The following is a 24034-nucleotide window of genomic DNA, read 5'->3' as shown; positions in this document are numbered from 1 at the left end:
ATTCAGTCCAAGGACAATTAGGAATGGGCAATAAATACTGGCCTGACCAACAATGCCCAAATCCCATGTTAGAATTTTTTAAAAATTACAATCCATGTTAATGACTTAGATAAAGAGATAGAATAATATATCTAAGTTTACTGCTAATAGAAATCAAGGTGGAAATGTAAACTGTGAAGAGGAATCAGAGAGGCCGAAAAGAGATATAGACTTGTTAAGTGAGTGGGCAATAATTTGGCTGATGCATTATAATGTGGGAAAGGGTGAAGTTATTCACTTTGGTTGTAAGAATAGAAAAACAGAATATTTCTCAAAAAGGTATGAAACTTTTAAATGTTGATGCTCAGAGAGACCTGGGTGTGCTCATACAAGGAACACAGAAAGTTAGCATGCAGATACATCAGGCAATTATGAAGGCAAATGGCATGTTGGCCTTTATTGAAGTGGATTGGAGTACGAGAATAAAGATGTCTTGCTACAGTTACACAGGGTTTTAGTGAGACCTCATCTGGAGCACCGTGGGGAGTTTTGGTCTCCATATTTAAGAAGTATATATTTGTATTGAATGCAGTACAGCAAAGGGTGCCTAGATTGGTCCCTGAGATGAGATTGCTATTCACTGTTGAGAGGCTGAGTACATTGGTCCTATATTTTCTGAGGTTTAGAAGAGTAAGAGGTTATCTCATTGAAACATACAAGATTCTGAAGGGCTTGACAGGGTAGATACTGAGAGGAACATAGGAACACTTTAGGAACATTTAAGTGGTTATTGGATAGGTACATGGAGCACACCAGGATGATAGGGAGTGGGATAGCTTGATCTTGGTTTCAGATAAAGCTCGGCACAACATCGTGGGCCGAAGGGCCTGTTCTGTGCTGTGCTGTTCTATGTTCTATGTAACACTGGAGTAGGCCATTCAGCCCATTGGGCCTACTCCATCATTCCATACAATCCATTGAACCCCTACAGTGCAGAATGAGCCCATTTGTCTCATCGAGTCTGCACCGACTCTCTGAAAGAGTATCTTACCCAGGCCCACCAGTTAGGTCCTATCTCTGTAAACCTGTGCATTTAGCATGACTAATCCACCTAACCTGCACATCTTTGGACTGTAGGAGGAAACCAGAGCACCCAGAGGAAACCCACACAGACACAGGGAGAATGTGCAAACTCCACACAGACCCAAGGCTGAAATCGAACCCAACTCCCTGTGCCACCATGCCGCCCATTCAGTATGATCTACTTCAATTGTTTTTCACACATTATCCCAAAATCCCTTTACATCTTTCATATTTAGAAATATGTTAATTTCTGCTTTAAGTATGTCCAATGACTGAGCCACCTGGGGTAGAGAGTTCCAAAGATTACAACCCTCTGAGTAAAATAATTTCTCTTCATCTCAGTCCTAAGTGGCTTTCCCCTTAATTTGCAATTGTGTCCCCTGGTTCTAGATTCCCCAACCAGGGGAAACATCGCATCTGCATCAACCCTCTTTACCCCTTACTGCAGGCAAAGTTTCATATCTCTCCGTCCACCCCTTTATTAGCACTTAGGGCTTCTCAGTGTAACAATGGAGTTCCCAGTAGGAATATTCCATTGAACCATTACCATGGAAGGATAGGTGCATCACAAACAGGAGCAAAGGAGACTCAGGCAGTGTTTTCTGAAAGAGACATCACAGCACTTGTTAACCCTGAAAACTTAATTTCTGTGGATAAAATCTGCCGTTGAGATTTGCATCTTTCTCTCCCACTTTTAAATAAAGGGACACTTTCTTATCTCATTATCTGTCCCACCGTATGATAACACAGCTCTGTTTGCTTCTTTATCTGTAGGCTATTCATCATCTGAGCGAATAAGTCAGCACCAATGCACCCTTTCCTGTATGACTAAACATCATGAATATCAAAGCACCATTTTTGTTCACAGCTTATTTTAATGTAATATTTGCAAAGTGCCAACAGTCAGCCTATTGTTTGCCCTGGGTATTGACACATATCCTTCCATCGGCTTTTCTAAAACACCTTCTAAGATTTATTTGAGAAATGGAAGCATGGGAAGCAATTGAACAAAAGCATCATGGATCCTCATTTCATGTCACTTTGTTTTAGGCAGTTTGGTGTTGCTTCATGCGTGTTGCTGTCCTTAGAGACAGCATTATTGTGCATCTGTGATCCCCTGTGTAGCTCTTGGTCTTCATCATCTTCGAATTCGTCCTGTGCCGCTTTTTACTATGATGGATCTGTCACACAAGGGGGACTGAAACTAAGTATGGTGAACATTATCCTTTGGGATTAAGTGGAGGCAATGGTGGGCATAGGGTTATGTCTGTTTATTGCTTGGATGTGGGGATGATAGTACAGGTGATTAGTCAGTAACATGATGCTGGGAAGATGCTAATGACATCTCATCTCCCAGGACAAGAGCTGTGCTTTTTTTCCATGAGCTCTATGGCCTTCGACTTGAAGGGCAATATATTTAATGTTGTGAAGATGCCATCAAGTGTTTTTCTTGATGGGAGCATTGTGGACAAATTTAGCTTGCAAGAAAATAAAAGTACATGAAGGTAAGACTAATAGTTGGGGAGTGGGTGCCAATTCTCATGAAGTAAGCGATGTAGGGATATAAGCTTGTTAAAGTGGAGGAAGGGGTTTCAGGATCAAAAATATATGTAATTGTTGGGTTCAAGATGCCTAATTAGAGTCCCCATTAGCAGGGAGAAGTGTTGCTTGAAGGGAGCCAACTCTGTGCTTATGGTGGACAAGGAAGAAAAGAAAAATTGGTTTGCTAAGGCAGGAATATTGGTTTTAAAAGGAGCAATCATTTTCCTTCTCTACTTGAGTATGTCCTTTATACATCTTTCAATGTTTTCTTGTCTGAGTTCTAGCCAGACCGAAAGTATGGTGTGTATGTCATCTATGATCTAATCTTGTGCTCTTCGAAATGATTATTCAGAGGAGGAATAATTGGTAGCAACTTCAGCTTAGTGATGGCAACTTGACAAGGGTGTGCCATGGGTGTGATCTGAAAATGACCGCAACAGCCCATGGTAATTAGATAATTAAGAATGAAATGACCTACAGAGTTCATGTTTAAGTTTCATTTCTGGACTTTGGAAAATCTAAGGGAACCTGTAAATTTAATTTTGGTTTGTCATTCTTGAAAGCCTTCAATGAAGAGATAATTAGTTGCAGAGTCAATTACGCACAGATATTTCAATGGAGATTCCAAAATGGATATCATTTATGCTTGAATATAAATCAGAAACCTGCTCAAAGAATACACAAATGAACAGTGTACAAAAAAAATTCAAGAGCTACAAGATGTTTTGATTCTTATGAACAACTATTTATCAAGAAATATGTATTTAACATATAGATATGCAATTACCAATTTTACACATTTGATGTTTAAAATACAATTTGCATTTAACATAATGTGAACAATTTTTTGTTACAAAGTCATCACATGTTCTTGTTACAGTTCCTTGAGGTCCATGTTTCAAATATAAATGCAAGAAAACAGTTTCGTCATCTCAGCTGCCAATCTTGGTTACAGCTTCACATAGTTCTAAATTCCCAATCTTAACTTGCTTTTTCTCTAGCCAACTCAATAATGTAAGAACCACAATGTCACTATCTGATCACATATATCAACTGCGTGTCATCCAATCGGATAGGATAAGTGTAATTCGGTTATCTGGCTGTTTACGTCATCTTCCAGCTCAGCTCATCTAATTGTGTCATCCATTGTAATTTATTCTGTTACACAGTACAGATCAGAAAACGTCAATCTTAAGACACATAAATAAAAAGAACAGGCACTTGTGTGTAATATAAACTCTAGTTGAAAGCGATGGACTAATTTCAATTTGATTGTACTTGTCACTGTTGCCTCGCCAATCTTACAAATGCCACACAGTTCCATTAGCATTGTCTGATTGATGTCACACCCTTCCATTACTAAAGCTTCATTAATGTTAAAATGCTTTATTGCCGCTGTCTCACCGATTTCACATTATAGCATTCCCATTATCACACTGCTTCAACATCTGACTTGTATTGAAGGAATGCCACTATTACTCGTGATGTTCTGCCACTTGATCACCACTGTCAGTAAGTACTATTCTGCTTCGCCTTCTGTTTTGTCAATGTTAGATTGTTTTTATTCTCGCTGAATCACCTTTGTATCACTGCTGTCGTATCAATTCGAATGGTACTAAGCAATGATTTATTATTATCACATCCATCATATATTTATTTTTTTCTTCTTAAGCAGTCACTTGTGATCGAGAATGACTTGCTTCCACTCTGGTTTGATGGGTTCTGAGATGGCGGATAAGTCCAATGCATGATCGGCAGACTCTGAGAGCATGTGGTACTTGAAGGGTTAGGTAGGTGATGTTTGTGCGCTGCCTCTGACTTTGTCTCTGCACATTCCCGCTGAGGTCTCTCAATATGTTTGTTCAGTGTTTCCCCAAATGAGCATTCTCCATTTGGTTGGTCACAAACCAGGAATCAGCTAGGATGTTTGACCTCTTCAGAGATGCTTTGAGAATGTCCCTAAAGAGTTTCTGCTGTCCTTCTGGGAGTCTCCTGCAGCAAACAAGTTCCGACTGGAGGAGTTGCTTCGGGAATCTGGTGTCGGGCACACAAATGACATTCCCACCCTGTAGAACTAGTTTGAAGTGATGAGTGCCTCAATGCTGGGCTGTAACATTTGACCATCCTTCTTGCCAATGGATTTGGAGGATTGAGTGAAGGCGCTGCTGGTAGTGCTTCTATAGTGCATTGGGGTGCCTTATGTAGGTTGGCCAAGTCTCTGAACCAACCAACCACAGTACATGGTCTTTATCAACATCAAAAAAGACTCTGTCAACCACAAAGACTTGTGGAACATTGTGATGATATTCCATGATAACATAACATGATCCTCACCAGTGGAACCCTCACAAATCCTATCTCACTGAAAACTGCAGTTAAACAAGGCTGTGTCATCGCACCAACTCTCTTCTCCATTTCCTTTGCTTCAATACTGCAACTCACCTCCAGCAAATTACCTCCAGGCATGGAGATTATTGACAGAACAGATGGGAAACTGTTCAAAATAAAAGCAAATTACTGCGGATGCTGGAATCTGACAAAAGGTCGTCTGGACTCGAAACGTCAGCTCTTTTCTCCCCTTACAGATGCTGCCAGATCTGCTGAGATTTTCCAGCGTTTTCTCTTTTGGTTTGGGAAACTGTTCATATATTCCTACAGCACACATCTCACCAGGATATTTTATTCAGAGGCTCTCTTTAAATGTAATCCTTTTTTCATTTTCTCTCCTCCTTTCTTGATGGGACTGACTGCTGATTATAGTGGGTTAATTTTAATGTGGGTTCAATTTTGCTATCGTGGGTGTTAAATTACAACACTACCATTACCTGACAAATTCTATAACTTTCTATTATTAATGCTCCAATGTGTGACATAATGCCCTATTTTCACTATTACCCATTAATACTACCTAATTTTCACATAAATCACAACATCAAATGTCTACCACCGTATCACATTACTGTCTTAGCGCCAGTAAGTTAAAGGCAGCATTGGCCTTAATACTGGAACTGAAAGATAATTTGACACAAGAATCAATATAGTGCTCGTTTTACCAAACTTCAGCACCACCACTTCTTAGAAACTAAATGGCTGTCAACTCCAGAGAGTTCATTCTTTTTGAAACATCAATGTTATCTATCAGCATATTCCACTGAGCTTTCTCTCTACAGAAACACATGTTATTGTCACTTGACCCACATTATGCCGTCCGTTTCAATGGCTTTCCTTGGTAACTTACTCCACAACTCTATTACCCTGAAGATGAAAAGGTTCTTTCTTCTTATTCCTATCTTTCTAATTATTTAACCTGCACCACCTGGCATATGAACTCTTCACCATTTCTATTCATAATATTGAAGACTTCAATCTGTGCTTATGAAAGTTTCCCATTTGCAAAGAAAACAAGTCCAATCTCTATAGCTTCTCATAACCTAAATTCCTGATATCTAGAGTCAACTTGGTTGCTTTCTACTCTTCCAACAATAATATCCATACTGTCGTATTAAACTACAATCTAAACACATGTATCGCTATGACAATAACCATGGAGATGCAATATAATATGTTACCACGAATGACATTGTTTGCTTCCTGAGCCATTTTCTACTTAATTTAATAGACCTCATGTCTGACAAAATTGAACAACTGCCACAGAGTTTCCAGACGATTGGTGTAACTGTCATATTAATGCAAAATAAACAATCTGTGTACGCAGCAGTGCTATTGCATAGGGGTAACTCATTGTTCTAAATGTGGATTGCCTTGAAGGATTTTGAAAGGTTCTTTGTGCTTTCATCAACATTTTCAATGCTGTTTTCAACATTTTGTCCCTTATTCTTTAACTACTTGGGTGTGTCTCAATATATTAACTCAGCATATCATTTTGAAAACATACAGAAGTTTGTGCAGTCACAACTTTAATGACCTTTCAAGTACACAATACTCTTTCGTCTTTGTTATATGGCAACTGTTGAAAGCATAAAGCTGTTAAATTGTGGATCCATAGGCCATTCTGTATTACTTGGTTGTTTTCTTTCCGATTTTCCTATTCTGTAGCATTTCCGGGCTTGCATTCATATTTTTTTTTAATAATGTGTATCTCATTATTATAGAAAGTCCAGGAACTGGCCTGCCAGGTCAAAATTATTCTCCGAAATTTCCCTCTCAGTTTTGGCAACACTCCAACGTCCTGAATTGCCATTTGGGTAGTTTTCTGGGTGTAATATTCAGTTTTAATTTTTGATACAGACAGCAACAGCATAACTTACGTTTTGCACCAACAGCAATTCACAAACATGCTGGGACGATCTGAATATATTGCACTGTTAAGAATTTATAGCGTTATCCACAATGGCGCCATCAACAAGGTTTCTTGAATTTATTGACGTGTTGGAGGACGTTTCTTCAGTATTTTTGGCATATTCTTTGCTCCCATCCAACGACTCAAGAGTTCCCGATCCATTGTTTCCCATTATCTTGCATCGCGTGTCATTTCCTGTATCACAATTCTGAAGAGGGATCAAGGTATTGTGCTTTATCAAAAAATCATCGCTATATTTGGCTTCCATTGAATTTCTCCTCCTCATGTTCCTGCTAACAGTTGCATATCTTCCAGTTTCCTCAAAGCTCAGGGATAAGGTGACAGTTCCACTGCCAAAACTGACCTTTTGCTTGCTGCACCTCTGCATCTCCACGGTGATGGGCTCATCATGGACGCTTCTGCTGCAGATTGAAGATGATGGAGAAGAAAGAGTCGAACCACCTATGCTGTTGGACCTCTTCCGGGATAAAGTGCTGCGTCGCAAAGTTGCCCTGGCTGCCACTTTAAAAGCGTGGGCAGCTGTGCTGCATCTCACCTCTTCAATGGTATTTCTTGATGGTTTAAACAAAATTATATAGCATTTGTTAAAATAAATGCACCCAAGCAACCCAAAACTTGATGCAAGTATGGCAATGACTTCGACAGCTGAAACAAATTTCCCGTAGGTGCTTACATAAGCAGGGATGAATGAGATCCAGACTATGAAAAATATCAGCATGCTGAAGGTAATAAATTTGGCTTCATTGAAGTTCTCCGGGAGTTTGCGAGACTTAAAGGCAAAAAAGAAACAAATGGCGGCAAGGAGGCATGTGTAGCCAATGAGAAACCCAAGTGCCATCAAGGAACCTTCATCACAGGTAATAAAAATGATTTCATCTTCGAGTTCATGGTTTCTGTAGCTTGAAGGGGGTGCTGTATAAAGCCAGATGACACAAGTAACTATTTGAACAAGAATACAGAGGAAAACCAGTAAGAATTGCAAATTGAGGCCCACCCACTTTCGATGAAGGCTGGTTGGGATTTTGGCCTCGAAGACTAATAGTACACGATTTGTTTTCACCAGAATGCAAGAAATACACAGCACGAAGCTGATTCCAAATGCAGGCTGACGCAACCTACAGGTCCAATCTTTGGGTTCTCCAATAAAGATCAACGAGCTGGAGAAGCAGCAGATTAAGGAGAAGAGGAGGAGATAGGAGAGTTCTCTGTTAGTGGCTTTCACAATAGGAGTATTTCTGAACTTAATGAATACACCCAAAACAAAGGAAGTCATCAGTATTCCTAAAATGGCAAATATTGTCAGAGCAATTCCAAAAGGTTCAGTCCATGATAGGTATTCAATCTCCTTGGCTATGCAAGATGTATGATTCTCATTTGACCAAAAATCATTGGGACACTTTGTGCAAGCACTTGCATCTAAAGGGGAAAAAAACAAAGCAAACAGTGAATCAAGTATAGTCAGTTATTTCTTTGGTGCAAATAAGCCTTCAAAGCATTAGCTCTTTACTCAATAAAAGTGGATAATCATTCCGTATTGCCTTACTTCCAGACAAAGATGTTATTGCCCCCATATTACAACCACTAGCAATAAGTTTTGTTATCTCCAAGCTGGATTTTGAGATTGACTAATATCTTAATGTTAAATTTTCAACCGCTAATGTAGTTTGTTCACTAACAACCCATTGGCATCTCAAAAGTATCAGCCACCTTCTCTCCACTTTTCACATTCTAACCTGTATTAAGTTATGCCACCTTCTCAAGGGCAACTAGGGATGGACAATAAGTCTGGCCAGCCAGCGACGCCTATGTCCCATGAATGAATTAAAAAATATATATCATGCCTGTTCTCAAAAAACTCCAATAGCTTTACACCCCAGTGCATTTCTTGCAAATTAGACACTTTGTTTGCAAATCCTTGCAAGGCATCACTTTGTGCCGGTTTTATATCCCAATTTGCATTCTTTACTCTTCTGACTCTGGTCATCTCTGCATTCTGCTAGCCCAATACTTCAAGATTGCTGGCAGAACCTTCAACTATCATGCTGTATTCTGACATTAATTCTTCAAGGACTCCGGTCTTACTGCATCTCCTCCCATCTTCAGATAACTTGAATATATACTTCAGCAGCTTTGCATCCACTTCAGGCTTTTGGGGCACTCACCCATCTACAGCCCTGCATTAATATTACACTAGATGGGCCTTTAACATTAATGGGTCAGCCAAATGGGGGGGAGGGGGGGGGGGCGGCATGGTGGCACAGTGGTTAGCACTGCTGCTTCACGACGCCAGAGACCTGGGTCCGATTCCCGGCTTGGGTCACTGTCTGTGTAAAGTTTGCACGTTCTCCCCGTGTCTGCGTGGGTTTCCTTCAGGTGCTCTGGTTTCCTCCCACATTCTGAAAGACGTGCTGGTTAGGTGTATTGACCCGAACAGGAGCCGGACTGTGGCGAGGAGGGGAATTTCACAGTAACTTCATTGCAGTGTTAATGTAAGCCTTACTTGTGACTAATAAATAAACTTTTAAGTGTTTCTTCCTTATTTATAACTGATGGCTGCCCATGATTCAGGTGTAGCCGAGTTGAATTTCTCCCTCTATATATGTTGGCCCCTAAAAACAAATAATTTTGTAGAGTCAATCTCCTTCAAATACCTGGTTATCTTCGCAGTGATGCAAGGTGGATGTCAGCTGCAATATTTTCATGTTAGTGCCTACGGGTGGAATTTTACCAGCTCGCCGCGCCCATTGATGGGCAGAGCGAGACGGCAAAATTGCGCGAGGGCCGAGAAATCAGGATCACGCCTGATTCTCGTGATCTTACGAGAGCTGGATTTCTGGCGAGGTCAGCCACTCGCTGGAAATGGGCTACAGGCTGAATAAATAATGTAAATACATTTAAGTCTTTATTTCCATGTTTTAGCGAGTCCAGCACTCAATCGTCTGGGCTTGCTTGCCTTTATAGGCCTCACCGGGAAAATTTTCTCTGGCAAGGAAAACATCTGCCCCCCTCCCCCATGAACGGAGAGCAGTCGTGTTGGCCTCACCAGTGGAATCGGAGGCCATTGAGCCTCCGGGAGGCCGAGGGCAAGGGGGGGGGGGGGGTGCCCCTTGGGAAGTGCAAGACTGGCAGTACCACCATGGCCCCTTGGCACTGCCAACCTTGCACATTGGTACTGCCGACTGGGCAGTGCCATGGATTGGGGCCTTTGGGGTGTGGGGCCTATGGGGTGTGGGGCCTATGGGGTGTAGGGCCTATGGGGGCAGGGGCCTATGGGAGCAGGGGCCTATGGGAGCAGGGACTATGGTGGCAGGGACTATGGGGGCGGGACCTGAAGGGGCAGCCTCATCACGGTGAGAGGGGGACCAGTTGTTGCTCTGCATCACAATTGGATGAGGGGGAGGGGCCCCTTCGGTCTGGGCAGTGAAGGGGCTGTGGCGGCTAGTTGTCCATGTGGGTGGGGCTCGCAATCCGCCATGGGCCCCTGCGGTTGCTCTGGGGAGGGGGGGGGGCGGTGATGGGAGCTTGTGAGGCTGCCTGCAACAGCAGGGGCCTGACAACTCACTCTCTGTTACATGTGCAGAATCAGAGGTCTACACATGTGCAGTAGCTCCCTCTACAGTTGCTACTGCGCATGTCCAGACTCAGAGGCCTGCGTATGCGCAATAACTCCCTCTACAGGCTGGCTGCTATATTAAGCCCTGCCCACTGCCTGCAGCAGCTAGAAATGGTTTAGCCTATATTTTTGATGTCTAAGTGCATAAGATTGGGTTTGAAAACTCGCCCAAAAAAACGAATCAGGAACTACGCAAGCTGGATACTTAGAATCATTCTCGTAAAATTCCACCCCTGTTTCTGGAGGCAGAATTCGCTGAGATTCGAACTTACTTGTTTGATATCAGCCTCTGTTACAGGCACATACAACAGGACAGGTAGTCTTGCTTACCGCTTTCATCACTAAATTCTCCTTCTGCGCATGCTATACACTCAAAGCAGCAAGTGGGCTCCCCTTCAATTATCCCCTTCCTGGTGCCCGGCACGCAGTCACGACTGCAGTTGGAAAAGGGAACCTGGAAACGTCAATAAATAAAAAAAGTTGAAACTTTGATTGCGCAGTTCCGTTAAAATCCTTGGAGTTGAATTTGTGGTTAGTGAGCAGGATATCTTCTGTGTAAGTTCACTCCCAATTTTATTTGCCATTATTATGTTACTCAGCATTTCATTTCATTCAAGAGCTTTTTCCATTGAAAAGAGTTCTGACATACAACTTTGTTCCTTTGCTGTCACCTCAGCCCCATTTACATTGCAAGTAGATTTCTGTGTGTGACATTGATCCACATACAACAATTGAAAGCAACTGTGTTTACATGAATTTTGAGTACATGTACAAAGTTAGTTCGTACAAAGTTGTTCTTGAATTTGTTCCATTCAAAATCGACAGATTCCCGATTGTTTTAACAAAAGTCTTCACAGTCCAAAAGAACATTGCTGCCGTGTCCCTCAGACAGATCCAAAATCATGGATCCAACTAAAGTAAAAGCAAAATACTGCAGATGCTGGAATCTGAAACCAAAACAGAAAATGATGGAAAATCTCAGCAGATCTGACAGCATCTGTGGAGAGAGAATAGAGCCAACGTTTCGAGTTTGATGAAGGGTCATCCAAACTCGAAACACTGGCTCTGTTCTCTCTCCACAGATGCTGTCAGCCCTACTGAGATTTTCCAGCATTTTCTGTTTGTGTCATGGATCCAACTGTTTGTTATAATTGTGACCACCAGACCTCTTGGTCGAAATTATCCAGGCAAACTGTTTCTTAATTTTAAAGCGTTGTCTCCAAATGTTCTACTGCTGTTAAAGGTAATTATGTAAATTAAATGTGGTGTTGGCAATTTAAAGATGGTGGAAGGATCAGGAGAGGTTGTGGTGGAATAGACATGGGTGTCATCAGTGTACGCATGGAAACTAATGTTGCATTTTCAGATGATGTCACTGAAAGGCAGGACATAAATAATAAGTAAGAGGCGATCAAGGAGAGAATCTTGTGCATCAGCAGACATAACCTTGCCGGAGTGGGAAGTGAAGTCATTGCTGGTGACCTTCAGGCAATGATTAGATAAACAAGAATGGAACCAGGTGAAAGCAGTCTCACCCAGCAGGATGACAGTGGAGAGGCATTGGAGGAGGATGGTGTGATTAACTGTGCCAAAGGCACAGACAGATCAAGGGGGATGTGGAGGGGAAGGTTACTTTTATCACATTGCACAGAACGTCATTTGTGACTTTGATAAGAGCAGTTTTTGGCCCTGTGCTAGGGGTGGAAACCTGATTGCGTTCGGGGAAAGATGGGCATGGATTTTGGGGCAGAACAACTTTCAAGGATTTTGGAGAGGAAAGGTAAGTTGGAATGGGAAGGTAGTTTACAAGGACAGAGGGGTAAAGTGTTGTTTTGTTTGAGCGGAGCGTTGATAATAGCAGATTTAAAGGAGTGAGGAACAGTACCTGAAGAGCGAGACCTGCTAATGATACTAGCTAGCATGCAAATCAGAAGGGGAAGTTGGGCGAATAGGAGCGTAATGGGATTGGGACAGAGAGCAGAAGGTGGATCTCATGGACATGATGGGAAACAAGAGAAAAACCAGAGGAGGATGCTAGATCAGGGCTGAAGCATGGGGGAGCATTAACGGGCTCGAAAAAGTGAAGGAAGTGGCTAAGGCAGTTGATTCAATAGGCTCAATTTTGGTGACAAAGAAGTCAATGAACTCCTCGTTTTTGGTGAAGGTGAAGGTGGAGACGACATGGGAGAGGGTTTTAACAAGCTGATCTACAGTGGGGAAAACAAGATGGGGTTATCTTTGGATTCCAGGATGATTCTGGAATAACGAACAGTTCAACAGACAAGAGCAGTATCCAAAGATGCTTTATGTGGTTCTGAGAATGAATGGCTAAACCAGATGTCTACCATATCCATTATTTCTCTGCTCCAATTGGACTCAAGGAACATAGATGAGGGCTGTACTGGAGGAATAAACTGGCTGATGGATGATAATGGTTTCAATGGGAACTTGGGTTTTAAAGGTCAAGGTGAGGGTATGAATAATCAGATTAGTAGCTGCAAAAACGAGGTGAATGGAGGACCAAAGGCTAAACGGTTGGAACTTTGAGCATGCAGTTTTTAATGAATTGTGAGAGACCAAATACAAATGACGATATATTACAAGAAATACATTACAGGTCATAGTGCAAACCAGTCTATGCTATATCTCTACTTTGCGGAAGCAACTTGAAATTAAATTCCAACATGGTTTGGGAAAATAGCAATAGTACTAAATATAATTTGGACAATTATCATTAGCAGAAAAATAGCATATTATATTTTGACAAGTGACAATAATTACAGCTATCTGTTAAAATATATTCAGATTTATCTTCCTCTGAGTAAAATCAGAAGGAAATACCTTTGCTAATCTGTCATAAACGAACGATAGTCATTTTTAGTAAAATTATTTTTCTTTATCTTGCCCTAAGGAGAGATGTCACCATTGTTCATGAAAATGATTAAAATTTTAAATCTAGCAAACAGTATATTGAATAAAATAAAATGTGTGATTAAAATTAATCGCATACCACTTTTGAGAAGCCACTCCACAAGATTTTCTTGTCATTTATGTTGAGTCTGTCACTTGGTTTAGCGTCTGCATTGTAATTGCCAACTTCCTGAAATACTACAGATTCATCCTCAGGGGACAGTTGCCAGTTGATAATGGTATAATTTCCTTTGAGGTCACCTTGCTCATCAAAATCGACCTGCTCGCCCATGCTGTTTGTAAACTTCAGATGCAATAGGTGATTGAGAACCTAGGTAGAAATTTAAAAGTCTTGTAACAAACGTCGCACATTCAATTCATTCAAGCATATTAGTTTATAACCCATGGTGTTGCTCCGCAAAAATGTTTTTAAAAGTATTGTGTAACTATGACAACAATGTTGTAGAGGTAATGTCATTGGACTAGTAATCCAGCTAGGATTCTGGGGACAAGGGTTCAAGTCCCACAGCAGCTAGAGGAGCTTAAACTCAATTAATGATCTGGAAATGGAAATCTAGTCTCAGTAATTGTGATTGTCGTATCACCATTTGACTATTTTCGATGGTTGTAAAAAACCATCTTGTTCACTAATGTCCTTTAGGGAAGGAAATCTGACCTACATGTCATAGAATCATAGAATCCTGACAGTGCAGGAGGAGGCCATTCAGCCCAATGAACCTGCATTGACAACAATCCCACCCAGGCCCTATCCCCGTAACCCCAAGTATTTTAACCACTAATCCCCCTGACACTAAGGGGCAATTTAGCATGGCCAATCCACCTAACCCGCACATCTTTGGAGTGTGGGAGGAAACTGGAGCACCCGGAGGAAATCCATGCAGACACAAGGAGAACGTGCAAACTCCATACAAACAGTGACCCAAGCCAGGAATTGAACCCGGGTCCCTGGCGCTGGGAGGCATCAGTTGCTAACCACTGTGCCACCGTGGCTCCAGACACACAGCAATATGGTTGACTGCCTTGGCATGTCAATGGTATAAAATGGTGTGACAAGCCACTCAGTTCAAGGGCAATTAAGGCTGGGCAACAAATGCTCGTCTTGCCAGTGATGCCTACATTCCATGAAAGAATAAATGTTAAAAAATGCTCAAAACGAAATAAGGACAAAACAGATGAATAATGAGACCATTTGCCTCTCTCCTTGTGCTACTGTATCCACTGATCCCCTCTCAAATTATATATCTCTGTCTCTGACTTCCTCTGTCTCCGTTCTTGCTTTATATTTGCTCTCTCCCTATACGGTGCTGAGGTACTAATATCAGAGACTTCAGTCAACTTGATCAGCAATCAGACTGTGTTCTGAATATATTTAGTAAATCAAAGAAAATTTTAAAAGACATCATTGTAAAAGGTTAACCCGTGTTTCAATGTAAAAAATGCCACATGGCATTTAACTGGAAAAACAAATTTCCCAATTTGTCAAATAGACTTGAAGTGCATGAATTAAAACAGACACATCATGAAATGTAGCAAAACTACATTTTCCAATTCAAGCAAGAAATCAAAATAATAGCTTCTGACAGAGGCTGGTATCTTTAAATAAGAAACATAACAAAACTTCCTAAAGCAAACCAGGAAAAATATAACAAAAGAGGAAAGATAAAGGCAAAATAGAAGGTGAATGTTTGTCTGATGTCACACTTGGCTTGCTGTAGTCATGTGGCTCTGCCACGAGGCAAAGTCACTGTAGGCTGACATTTCTGTTCAGTTCAATAAAGCTTCTCACAGAGACAGACACTGTAGATGACTGCTGTCCTTATACATCAAACAGTGGGCAACAGGTGTAACTCAAAAAAAATATTATGTGAGCTATTTAGTTCAACTGTTTTGTTGATGTTCCTGATCAGTGGCGGTGGGAGTTAGGTTGGAGGATTGGGTATGGAGGCAACACGAACAACTTGCTCAATTTTGCGTTATTGTCCCTAAAAGTTAATGTTTCCAGCTGCTGAAAGGAAATTTGATAATTTAGTGTAGTTTTTCTTTTATTCATTCATGGGACAAGGGCATCGCTGACAGGCCAGCATTTATTGCCCATCCCTAGTTACTCTTGTTCAGAGGGCAGTTGAGAGTCAACCACATTGCTGTGGCTCTAGAGTCACATGTTGGCCAAACCAGGTAAGGACGGCAGATTTCCTTCCCTCAAGGACATTAGTGAACCAGATGGGTTTTTCTGATGATTGACAATGGTCATCGGTAATTCCAGATTTCTTTTATTGAATTCAAATTCCACCAGCTGCCTTGGCGGGATTCGAACTCGGGTCTCCAGAACATTAGCTGAGATTAATAGTCTAGCGATAATACCACTAAGCCATCACCTCCCCTAAATTAAACAAATGGTCGTTACTTAAATCAATCACCAAAGTGCATCTGGAGTGTGGCTACCTGGGTATTGTATACACATTTAATTATGATATACGGCACAGGCACAGAGCATTTGGCCCCAGCAGTCCAGGCTCCACTCAAGCACAATCCTATTTTTCTTCATCTAAATCTATCATCGTAACCCTCTATACCCTTCTCCCTCAAATGCTTATCTGGCTTTAGAATGTGATGTAAAGTTGGTTCACAGATTTCACAATGATCTCAAAGTACTGATGAGGGGATTAATTCATTACATCTTTCTTTCTAAGAAACTGATGATCATCCATCATGCCATTAATCACTTCTCAAATAATACCAGAGGTTTTGCCTCTATTGTCTTACCAAGAGACAATTCTATTGGAATAGGAATAAACCACTAAACCCTCCAATCATGTTTCACTAAATAGATCACAGCTGATCTGCATGTCAATACCATTTACTCACCATCCAGGTCCTGATCACTTGGATGAAAAATTGTTTGCTGACATCCATCTTAAACTTGCCTTTTACAAGTCTGTAATTGTAACACTTTGCCTTGCTGTCATGGTTTAACTTAACAAAACTGCTCTATGTTTAGTTCTTCTATTCCACTTGGTGTTTTGTACGAGGACTCTTTCATTCACAGAAACATCGAAACTAGAAGCAGAAGTAGGCCATTTGGCCCTTCGAGCCCGGCCTGCTGTTCATTTTGATCATGGCTGATCATTGAATTCAATACCCTGATCACACCTTCCCCCATATCCTTGACCCCCTTCAGCCGCAAGAGCTTTATCTAATCTCTCCTTGAAATCACACAACGTTTTGGCCTCAACTACTTTCTGTGGTAGTGAATTCCACACATTCACCACACTCTGGGTGAGGAAATTTCTCCTCAGCTCAATCCTAGAAGGTTTACCCTTTATCCTCAAACGAAGACCCCCTAGTTCTAGTTCTGGACTCCCCCAACATCGGGAAAATTATTTCTGAATCTACCCTGTCTAACCCTGTTAGAATTTTATAAGTTTCTATGAGATCCCCTCTCACTCTTCTAAACTCCAATGAATATAATCCCAACTGACTTCGTCTCTCCTCATATGACAGACCTATTTTCAAGGCTGAGGGTTTTTTTTTGATGTTTTAAGTCAAACATGTCTGGTAGATATAAAGCTAATGCATTGGTGCGCAGTGCTAGGTTAATTTGAATGTAGTCTAACTAGTTTGGCATCTTGTTCTAATTATAAACTCTAGGGAAATTCTGTAAGATATTTGAATTTTTCTTTCTTATAACTCAGTCTTCTGATTCTGAAGGATCTGAGGTGTTTTTTACACTGCTAAGTTAAAATTCAACCCGCTAATCCTTCCTACGGCGGCAAGAGTGGGAGTGTTTCTTGGTCAGCCATTCTTGTTACAGATGGTAATCCTCAAGCCAGAACCAATTGTCTCTCTCTAATAGTGACAGATGTCTACGACCTATGGCTAAGGGAATAAAAGTGCTTGAGTGATGTGGCAGAATGTTTAACAAGATTTATTAAATGAGCAAAGCTTTTTTTTTATTGACATGTAAGGGTGTAAATTAAGAGCTTAATTACTTCTTCATGCCTCAAGACTCGATGCAATATTTGAGGTACAGCCTGATCAGAGTAATAAACATTTTCAGTATGTCAGCCTCAAACATTAAATGTGACATTGGCCTGATTTTACCATTTTCATTCTAAGTGCTGAATCTGGGCGTAATGCGGATCCGACTTAGAAATCTGCTTTCAGGAGCCCCCATACGCACTCAGCCTGAAAAAAAAAATCACGGGTCCCATTCGCGCTATGGGTGGGGTTTAGCGCGCCCGAAACGATCGGCGCTCTGAACTGCGTATGCGCAGTTGGGAAAAAATTTGAAAAAGCGCGCCCGTATCAGAACGCTCCCAGGCCGCAAAAAGCGGATAAAGCGGCCTGGGAGTGAAAAGTGGGTGCGAGGATGTACACACACATCACTGTACCCCTTATCCACCCACCCACTACCCATACACATTACTGTCCCCCTTATCAACCCCCCCCCGCTACCCAGAACGATCGTGACTCCCTGCCCCTTCCCCCCACCGATCGCCCACAGAGTGGCAGCAGACCCCCCTGCCCCTCCCTCCCCCACCAGAGATCCATCTGTGTGTCCCCCCCCCCGCCCCCCACCAGTGAACGATCGGGCCTTCGCTCGCCCCTCCCCCCCACCACCAGAGATACATCTTAGCCGCCTGCCTCCTCCCCCCCCACCAAGAGAATGGTCTGGCCTCACTGACCGCCCCCCCCCCCTCCTCAGAGAACGATCTGGCCTCTCTCACCACCTCCCCGAGGAACATCTGACCCGCCTCCTCCTCCCTCCTCCCCAGACAACGGTCAGCCTTCCACCCCCCCCCCAAACAGACAACGACCGCCCCCCCACCAACAGACAACGATCGGCCCTCCCCCCCACCCCCAGACAACGATCGCCCCACCCACACCCAGACAATGATCGGGCCTCCCCCCCCCCCCCCAACCAGAGAATGATCTGACCCACCTCCTCCCCCGCCCCCCAACCAGACAACAATCTGGTCTCACTCCCCCTCTCCCCCCCCACCCCTCCTCACCCCTCACCAACCAGGGAATGATCTAGCCCGCCTCCCTCCTCCCCCCCACCACTGATCTGAGTCAGAGAGCCATTGGAAGCTCTGAACCCGCTCTTCAGCAGCTAGAGCGCCCGATTCAGACTTTTATTTAGCAGGTCCATTTCGGCGAATGCGGTGGTAAAGGGGGAAATGCTGATAAAGTTGGGTGGGCAGTTAATTCAATTGAAATGCATGCAAATGTATTTAAATCACCGTTGCGCCCATTTCGGGCGTGAAGTGGATCACAGCCATTCCCGGGTTTCGGTAAAGTGGCAATCTGCGTGGGCGCGGATCGCGTTAATGGCCTCACACCCAACTTTACCACGTTTTGGGCGCGACGCAATGGTAAAATCAGGCCCATAGATTTCAGAAATGGCAAACACATTTAAGGTTAGTGCACAAGATTTTTCATTCGATAATATTTCAAATATTTTTATGTTCTATTGTAATGCAGTTATTAATTTTTGAAAAATAATGACTGGAAATACTAAGCACTCCCTTGTAGGTTATATCCTATTTATGATCTGTGTAAAACATTTTTTAAAGGATGTTTTGTATGGAGGATTGAAGAGATGAGCTGCAACCTGTGGGGCGGTATGGTGGCACAGTGGTCAGCACTGCTGCCTCACAGCGCCAGGGACCCATGTTCAATTCCGGCCTCGGGTCACTGTCTGTGTGGAGTTTGCACATTCTCCCCGTGTCTGCATGGGTTTCCTCTGGGAGCTCCGGTTTCCTCCCACAGTCCACAGATGTGCAGGTTTGGTGATTGGCCATGCTAAATTGCCCCTTAGTGACTAAAGATGTGTAGATTAGGGGGATTAGTGGGATAAATGTGTGGGGTTACCGGGATAGAGCAGGGGTGCTCTCTCAGAGTTGATGCAGACTGGATGGCCCCCTTCTGCATTGTAGGGATTCCATACCTACAGTTTAGGAAAAGGCACAATGACCTCACAAGACTATCTAAAATCAATCAAGGTACTAGTACTAATGCACTCCTTTTACCACTTGTACTGCTTTCACTCATTCCCTTACACATCATCATCTTTCTATATTAGTGCCAGGCAAGGACAATCTCTCAAAGCACTCAAGCATCATGTTAATTAACAATTACTTTATCAATTCACATCGCCTGCATTAAGGCTTCTAATAAATTTCAAGAAAACATAGTTTAAAGAGGAATAGATATCCAGATTAAAAACAAACAAGTATAAAAATGAGCGTGCTTAATATGTATGGCAGCTTTAATCAAAGCTGATTAAATTCAGTAATTTTGATATGATTGCTTTACAAAATTGCAAGAGGCATTTTGTTGTAAATATCAGGTTGATAACTGCAGTTCACCCCATGAAAGGACTAAATCACTTGCATGGGATATGTCTCAAGAAAGTTAGCTCAATGCTGATAGTTAATGTATGCTCACATTATTGATAACAAGTGGAAACACAGTTCTGCTGAATATGCGATTCTGATGCAGATATATTTTTTGTAAGTTCAGTAACAAGTAACTTGTATTATTGGCCCCATATTTGGATGGGCTATGATTCTGGTGGTTAATCCAGGATCAAGACAGGCGGCATGGTGACACAGTGGTTTGCACTGCTGCTACACAGCGCCAGGGACCCAGGTTCAATTCCGACCTCGGGTGACTGTGTGGAGTTTGCACGTTCTCCCCATGTCTGCATGGGTTTCCTCCGGGTGCTCCTGTTTCCTCCGCAAGTCCGAAGATGTGCAGGGTAGATTGAGTGGCCATGCTAAATTGTCCCTTAGTGTCAGGGGGATTAGTGGGGTAAATATATGGGGTTATGAGGATAGGGCCTGGGTGAGAATGTTGTCGGTGCAGGCTCATTGGGCTGAATGGCCTCCTTCTGCACTGTAGGGATTCTATAAAGACTGCCAGAGACCTCCAGCGCTGACCCAGTGCGCAGGGTTAGTGGGAGGACTCTTATTTACATGGGCTGGCATGCACCCACATACTACAGCTCTGACCCCTGTTAACCATTTCCTGGACCGGACACCACCACGCTGATGCCCATTCACACCCTGTGGAGGCTGATAGGCTGCAGCTCAATGGATATTTCAACCTCCAACCTCACACTGGGTCCCACAGAGATTAGCAAAGTGGAAATCTCCAGTGCAAGAAAGCCCATTCCTCTCTAAGAACTACAGTATTTGCCCAGAGTTGTAAAGGTGGTGGAACAAAGTCGAGCAGAAACTCCCAAGCGCAGGCAGGAACCCAGTGTACCCAAGCATTGCTCTATTTCCAGGAGCTTACCACATATTCCATTAGAGTTATCATGGAAGTGTGCTAGAAATATTGAGGGAATTTGACTTCATCATGCTCCTGACATGTGTTGTTAATTAATATTTAAACATTATTAAAATTAATGTGGCCTGTCCTCTGACATTTGAAAGCCTTATATGGACAGGCCCTATGGGAATTTAAATGATAAGTATATCCACACTGTAGTATAAGGTTCTGGTGCATAAAGGGTTAGGGTGGGACTGAGTACAGTACTGCCCACACAGTGATGCAAGTGGACACATGACCTGCACCTAGGGGTCAGTCTATTGTTGGACAGAGCTGTGTGCACAAGCAAGCATGGAGACAGTTCCTGGCTTGAACCCTTTATTGCAGATATGTATATAGTTCCTGTATATCAGGGATCCCAAACAGGTGTCCGCTGGACCCAAGGAGTCAGTAGGAACTTCTCAGGTGGTCCATGGCAAGACAGGCACCTTCGGAAAATTTGATAAATGCTGCAGAGCGAGAAGCCAGCCACTGATGGACGAGCGTGGACAGATGGGCAAAGAGAGCCTTAGAACAAAATTCAGAGCGTATGTGTCAAAGCATGGGAGTTGTGGTTGTGGGGTGGGGGTTTGTGGTTGGGGAGGTGCCTGAGCAGGGGCCCAGAACAGGCTTTGGAGCGGATGCCAGAGCAGGGGGATGGAGGTGGGGGGGGGGGGGGGGGGGGGGCGGGGGGGAGAAGAGCAGAGTAAGTTTTAGGGTGGGGGCATCAGAGGGCAGAACCAGAGCAGGCTCAGGGTGGAGGACTAGAGCGGGCCTCAGAGCATGAGAAATATTGGTGGGTGTGAGAGAGAGGGAGTGAGTGTGCATGGGAGGTTGAGTGTACGTGAGAGAGGGGGTGAGTGTGCATGGGGAGTTGAGTGTGTGTGAGAGAGGGGGTGAGTGTGTGTGAGAGACTCCGCATCCAAGCCTCCTGGGACAAAGAATTCCAAAGATTCACCACTCTTTAATGGAAGAAATTCTTCCTCAAATCCATTTTAAATGAGTATCCCCTTATTCTGCGACTATGCCCTCTGGTCCTACGCTCTCACAGGAATGGAAACATTCTCCCAACATATACCCTGTCACATATACCCTGTCACATATACCCTGTCACATATACCCTGTCACATATACCCTATCACATATACCCTGTCTAACCCACCTAAGAATCTTATATTTTTCAATCATTTCAATCCTCATTCTTCTGAACTCCAAGGAGTACAGATCCAAACTGTTTAATCTTTCCTCATATGACAGTCCTTCCATACCTGGGATCATCCTAGGAAACCTCTGTACTGCCTTCCTTAAATAAGAGGAACAAAATTGTACACAGTATTCTAAATGTGGCCTCACTAGTGCCTTGTACAGTCCCAGTAACATCTCTTTACTTTTACACTCCAGCCCCCTTGAAATAAAAACCAGCATTCCATTTGTCTTCCCTGATACGTTCTGCACCTGTATGCTAGCTTTCTGTTTTTCCTGAACAAGGACCCCCAAGTCTCTTTGTGCTAGTTTTCTGCAGTCTCTCTCCATTTAAATAATAGTCTGCCTTTTCATTCTTCCAGAATGAACAATCTCACATTTTCCCACATTGAATTCCCTTTGCCAATTTTCTGCCCACTCATTTGACCTGTCAATATCTATCTGTAAACTATTTATATCCTCCTTACAACCTCCCTTCCCTCCCACCTTTCTACCATCCCCAAATTTGGCCACCGTACACTCTATTCCTTTCTCCAAATTATTAATATATATTAAGACATGCGGTCCCAGCACTGATCCCTGTGGCATTCCACTGGTTACTGCCCTCCAGTCTGAGAAAGACCCCCTTATCGTTGCTCGCTGCTTCCTGTTAGTTAGCCAATTCTGTATCCATGCCAGAATATTTTCTCAAAACCATGAGCTCCTATCTTGCCTTTTGTGTGGCACCTTATCAAAGTCATTTGAAAATCCAAATATACAACATCAACTGGTTCTCCTCTATCTATTCTAGCTGATACCCCCTCAAAGAACTCTAGTAAATTTAACATGACTCCCCCTTCACAAGACCATACTGACTCCGCTTGATCAGATGATGACTTTCCAAATGCACTGCCATTCTCTCTTTAATAATGGAGTCTAATCTTTTCCCAGTAACTGAAGTTAGACTAACTGGCCTGTAGTTTCTTGTATTTTGCCTCCTTCCCTTCCACATTGGCAGTTTTCCAATCCTTTAGCACAGTTCCAGAATCCAAGAATTTTGGGAAAATGACTACCAATGCATCCACAGTCTCAACAGTTGCCTCATTTAAAATCCTGGGGTGAAAAACATTAGGTCCAGGGGTCTTGTCGGCCTTTAACCCAGTAGTTTGCCTAAAACCAAATCCCTGGTGATGGTGACTGTAATTAATTCCTTCCCTGTAGTTTTTACTATTTCTGCAATACTTGTATAGTAAAGACTGGTGCAAAATATCTATTTAACTCCTCTGCCATTTCTTTGTTCCCCATAATTACTTCCCCAATTTCATTCTCTAAGAGGCCAAGGCTGTCTTTTACTTCTCTCTTCCTTTTAATGTATTTTTAAAAAGTTCTTATTATCTGTTTTTACATTTCTCACTAGCTTGTCTTCATAGTTTATTTTCTCCTTCCTGATTATTTTTTTGGTCCGTCTTTGCTGCATTCTGAATCTATCCCTCTCTTATGGCCTACCACTAAAATTTGCCATCTTATATGTCTCTGCTTTCAATTTAATACCCTCCTTAACTTCCTTGGCTATCCATGGTAGATTCTTCATCCGCTTAGAGTCTTTCCTCCTCATTGGGATGTATTTTTGCCAGGAGTCATGAATTATCTCCCTAAATATCTGCCACTGCTCCTCTATTGTCTTACCTACTCATCTATATGATCAGTTCAATTTGGCCAATTCCATCCTCACACCTTCATAATTTCCCCTCTTTGAATTTAACACTAGTATTTCAGTCCCAATTTTCTTACACTCAACCTGAAGGCTAAATTCTTTCATGCTGTGATCACTACTTCCAGGATCCTTAACCTTGAGATAATTTATTAAATCCTCCTCATTACTTATTACCTGATGCAAAATAGCCTGATCCCAAGTTGGCTCCATAATATATTGCTCCAAAAAAACCATCCCAGATGCACTCTATCAATTCATTCTCTTGGCTGTCATTTCCAATTTAATTAGCCCAATCTATATGAAAATTAAAATCACCCATGGTTAAAGTAATGCTCATTTTGCATCCATTTGT

At 42.6% G+C, this 24034-nt stretch overlaps 1 protein-coding gene across 1 annotated transcript in view; it reads right to left on the bottom strand.

Annotated features, from left to right (window-relative positions):
* Positions 1 to 3382: 3382 nt before the first annotated feature.
* Positions 3383 to 24034, bottom strand: part of casr (calcium-sensing receptor) — a 59479-nt gene continuing 38827 nt past the window's right edge. The window contains exons 5-7 of the mRNA XM_078232713.1: positions 13549 to 13779; positions 10869 to 10992; positions 3383 to 8341 (exon numbers count right to left, since the gene is read on the bottom strand). Coding sequence (XP_078088839.1) covers positions 6930 to 8341; positions 10869 to 10992; positions 13549 to 13779 — 1767 coding nt within the window. The 3' untranslated portion in view covers positions 3383 to 6929. The remainder of the gene's footprint in view (positions 8342 to 10868; positions 10993 to 13548; positions 13780 to 24034) is intronic.

Source organism: Mustelus asterias, chromosome 17 (genome assembly GCF_964213995.1).
Source record: "Mustelus asterias chromosome 17, sMusAst1.hap1.1, whole genome shotgun sequence".
In the NCBI taxonomy this organism is placed as follows: domain Eukaryota; kingdom Metazoa; phylum Chordata; class Chondrichthyes; order Carcharhiniformes; family Triakidae; genus Mustelus; species Mustelus asterias.
The sequence above is the reverse complement of the archived record's forward strand: the minus strand, read 5'-3'. Positions and strand labels throughout refer to the sequence as shown.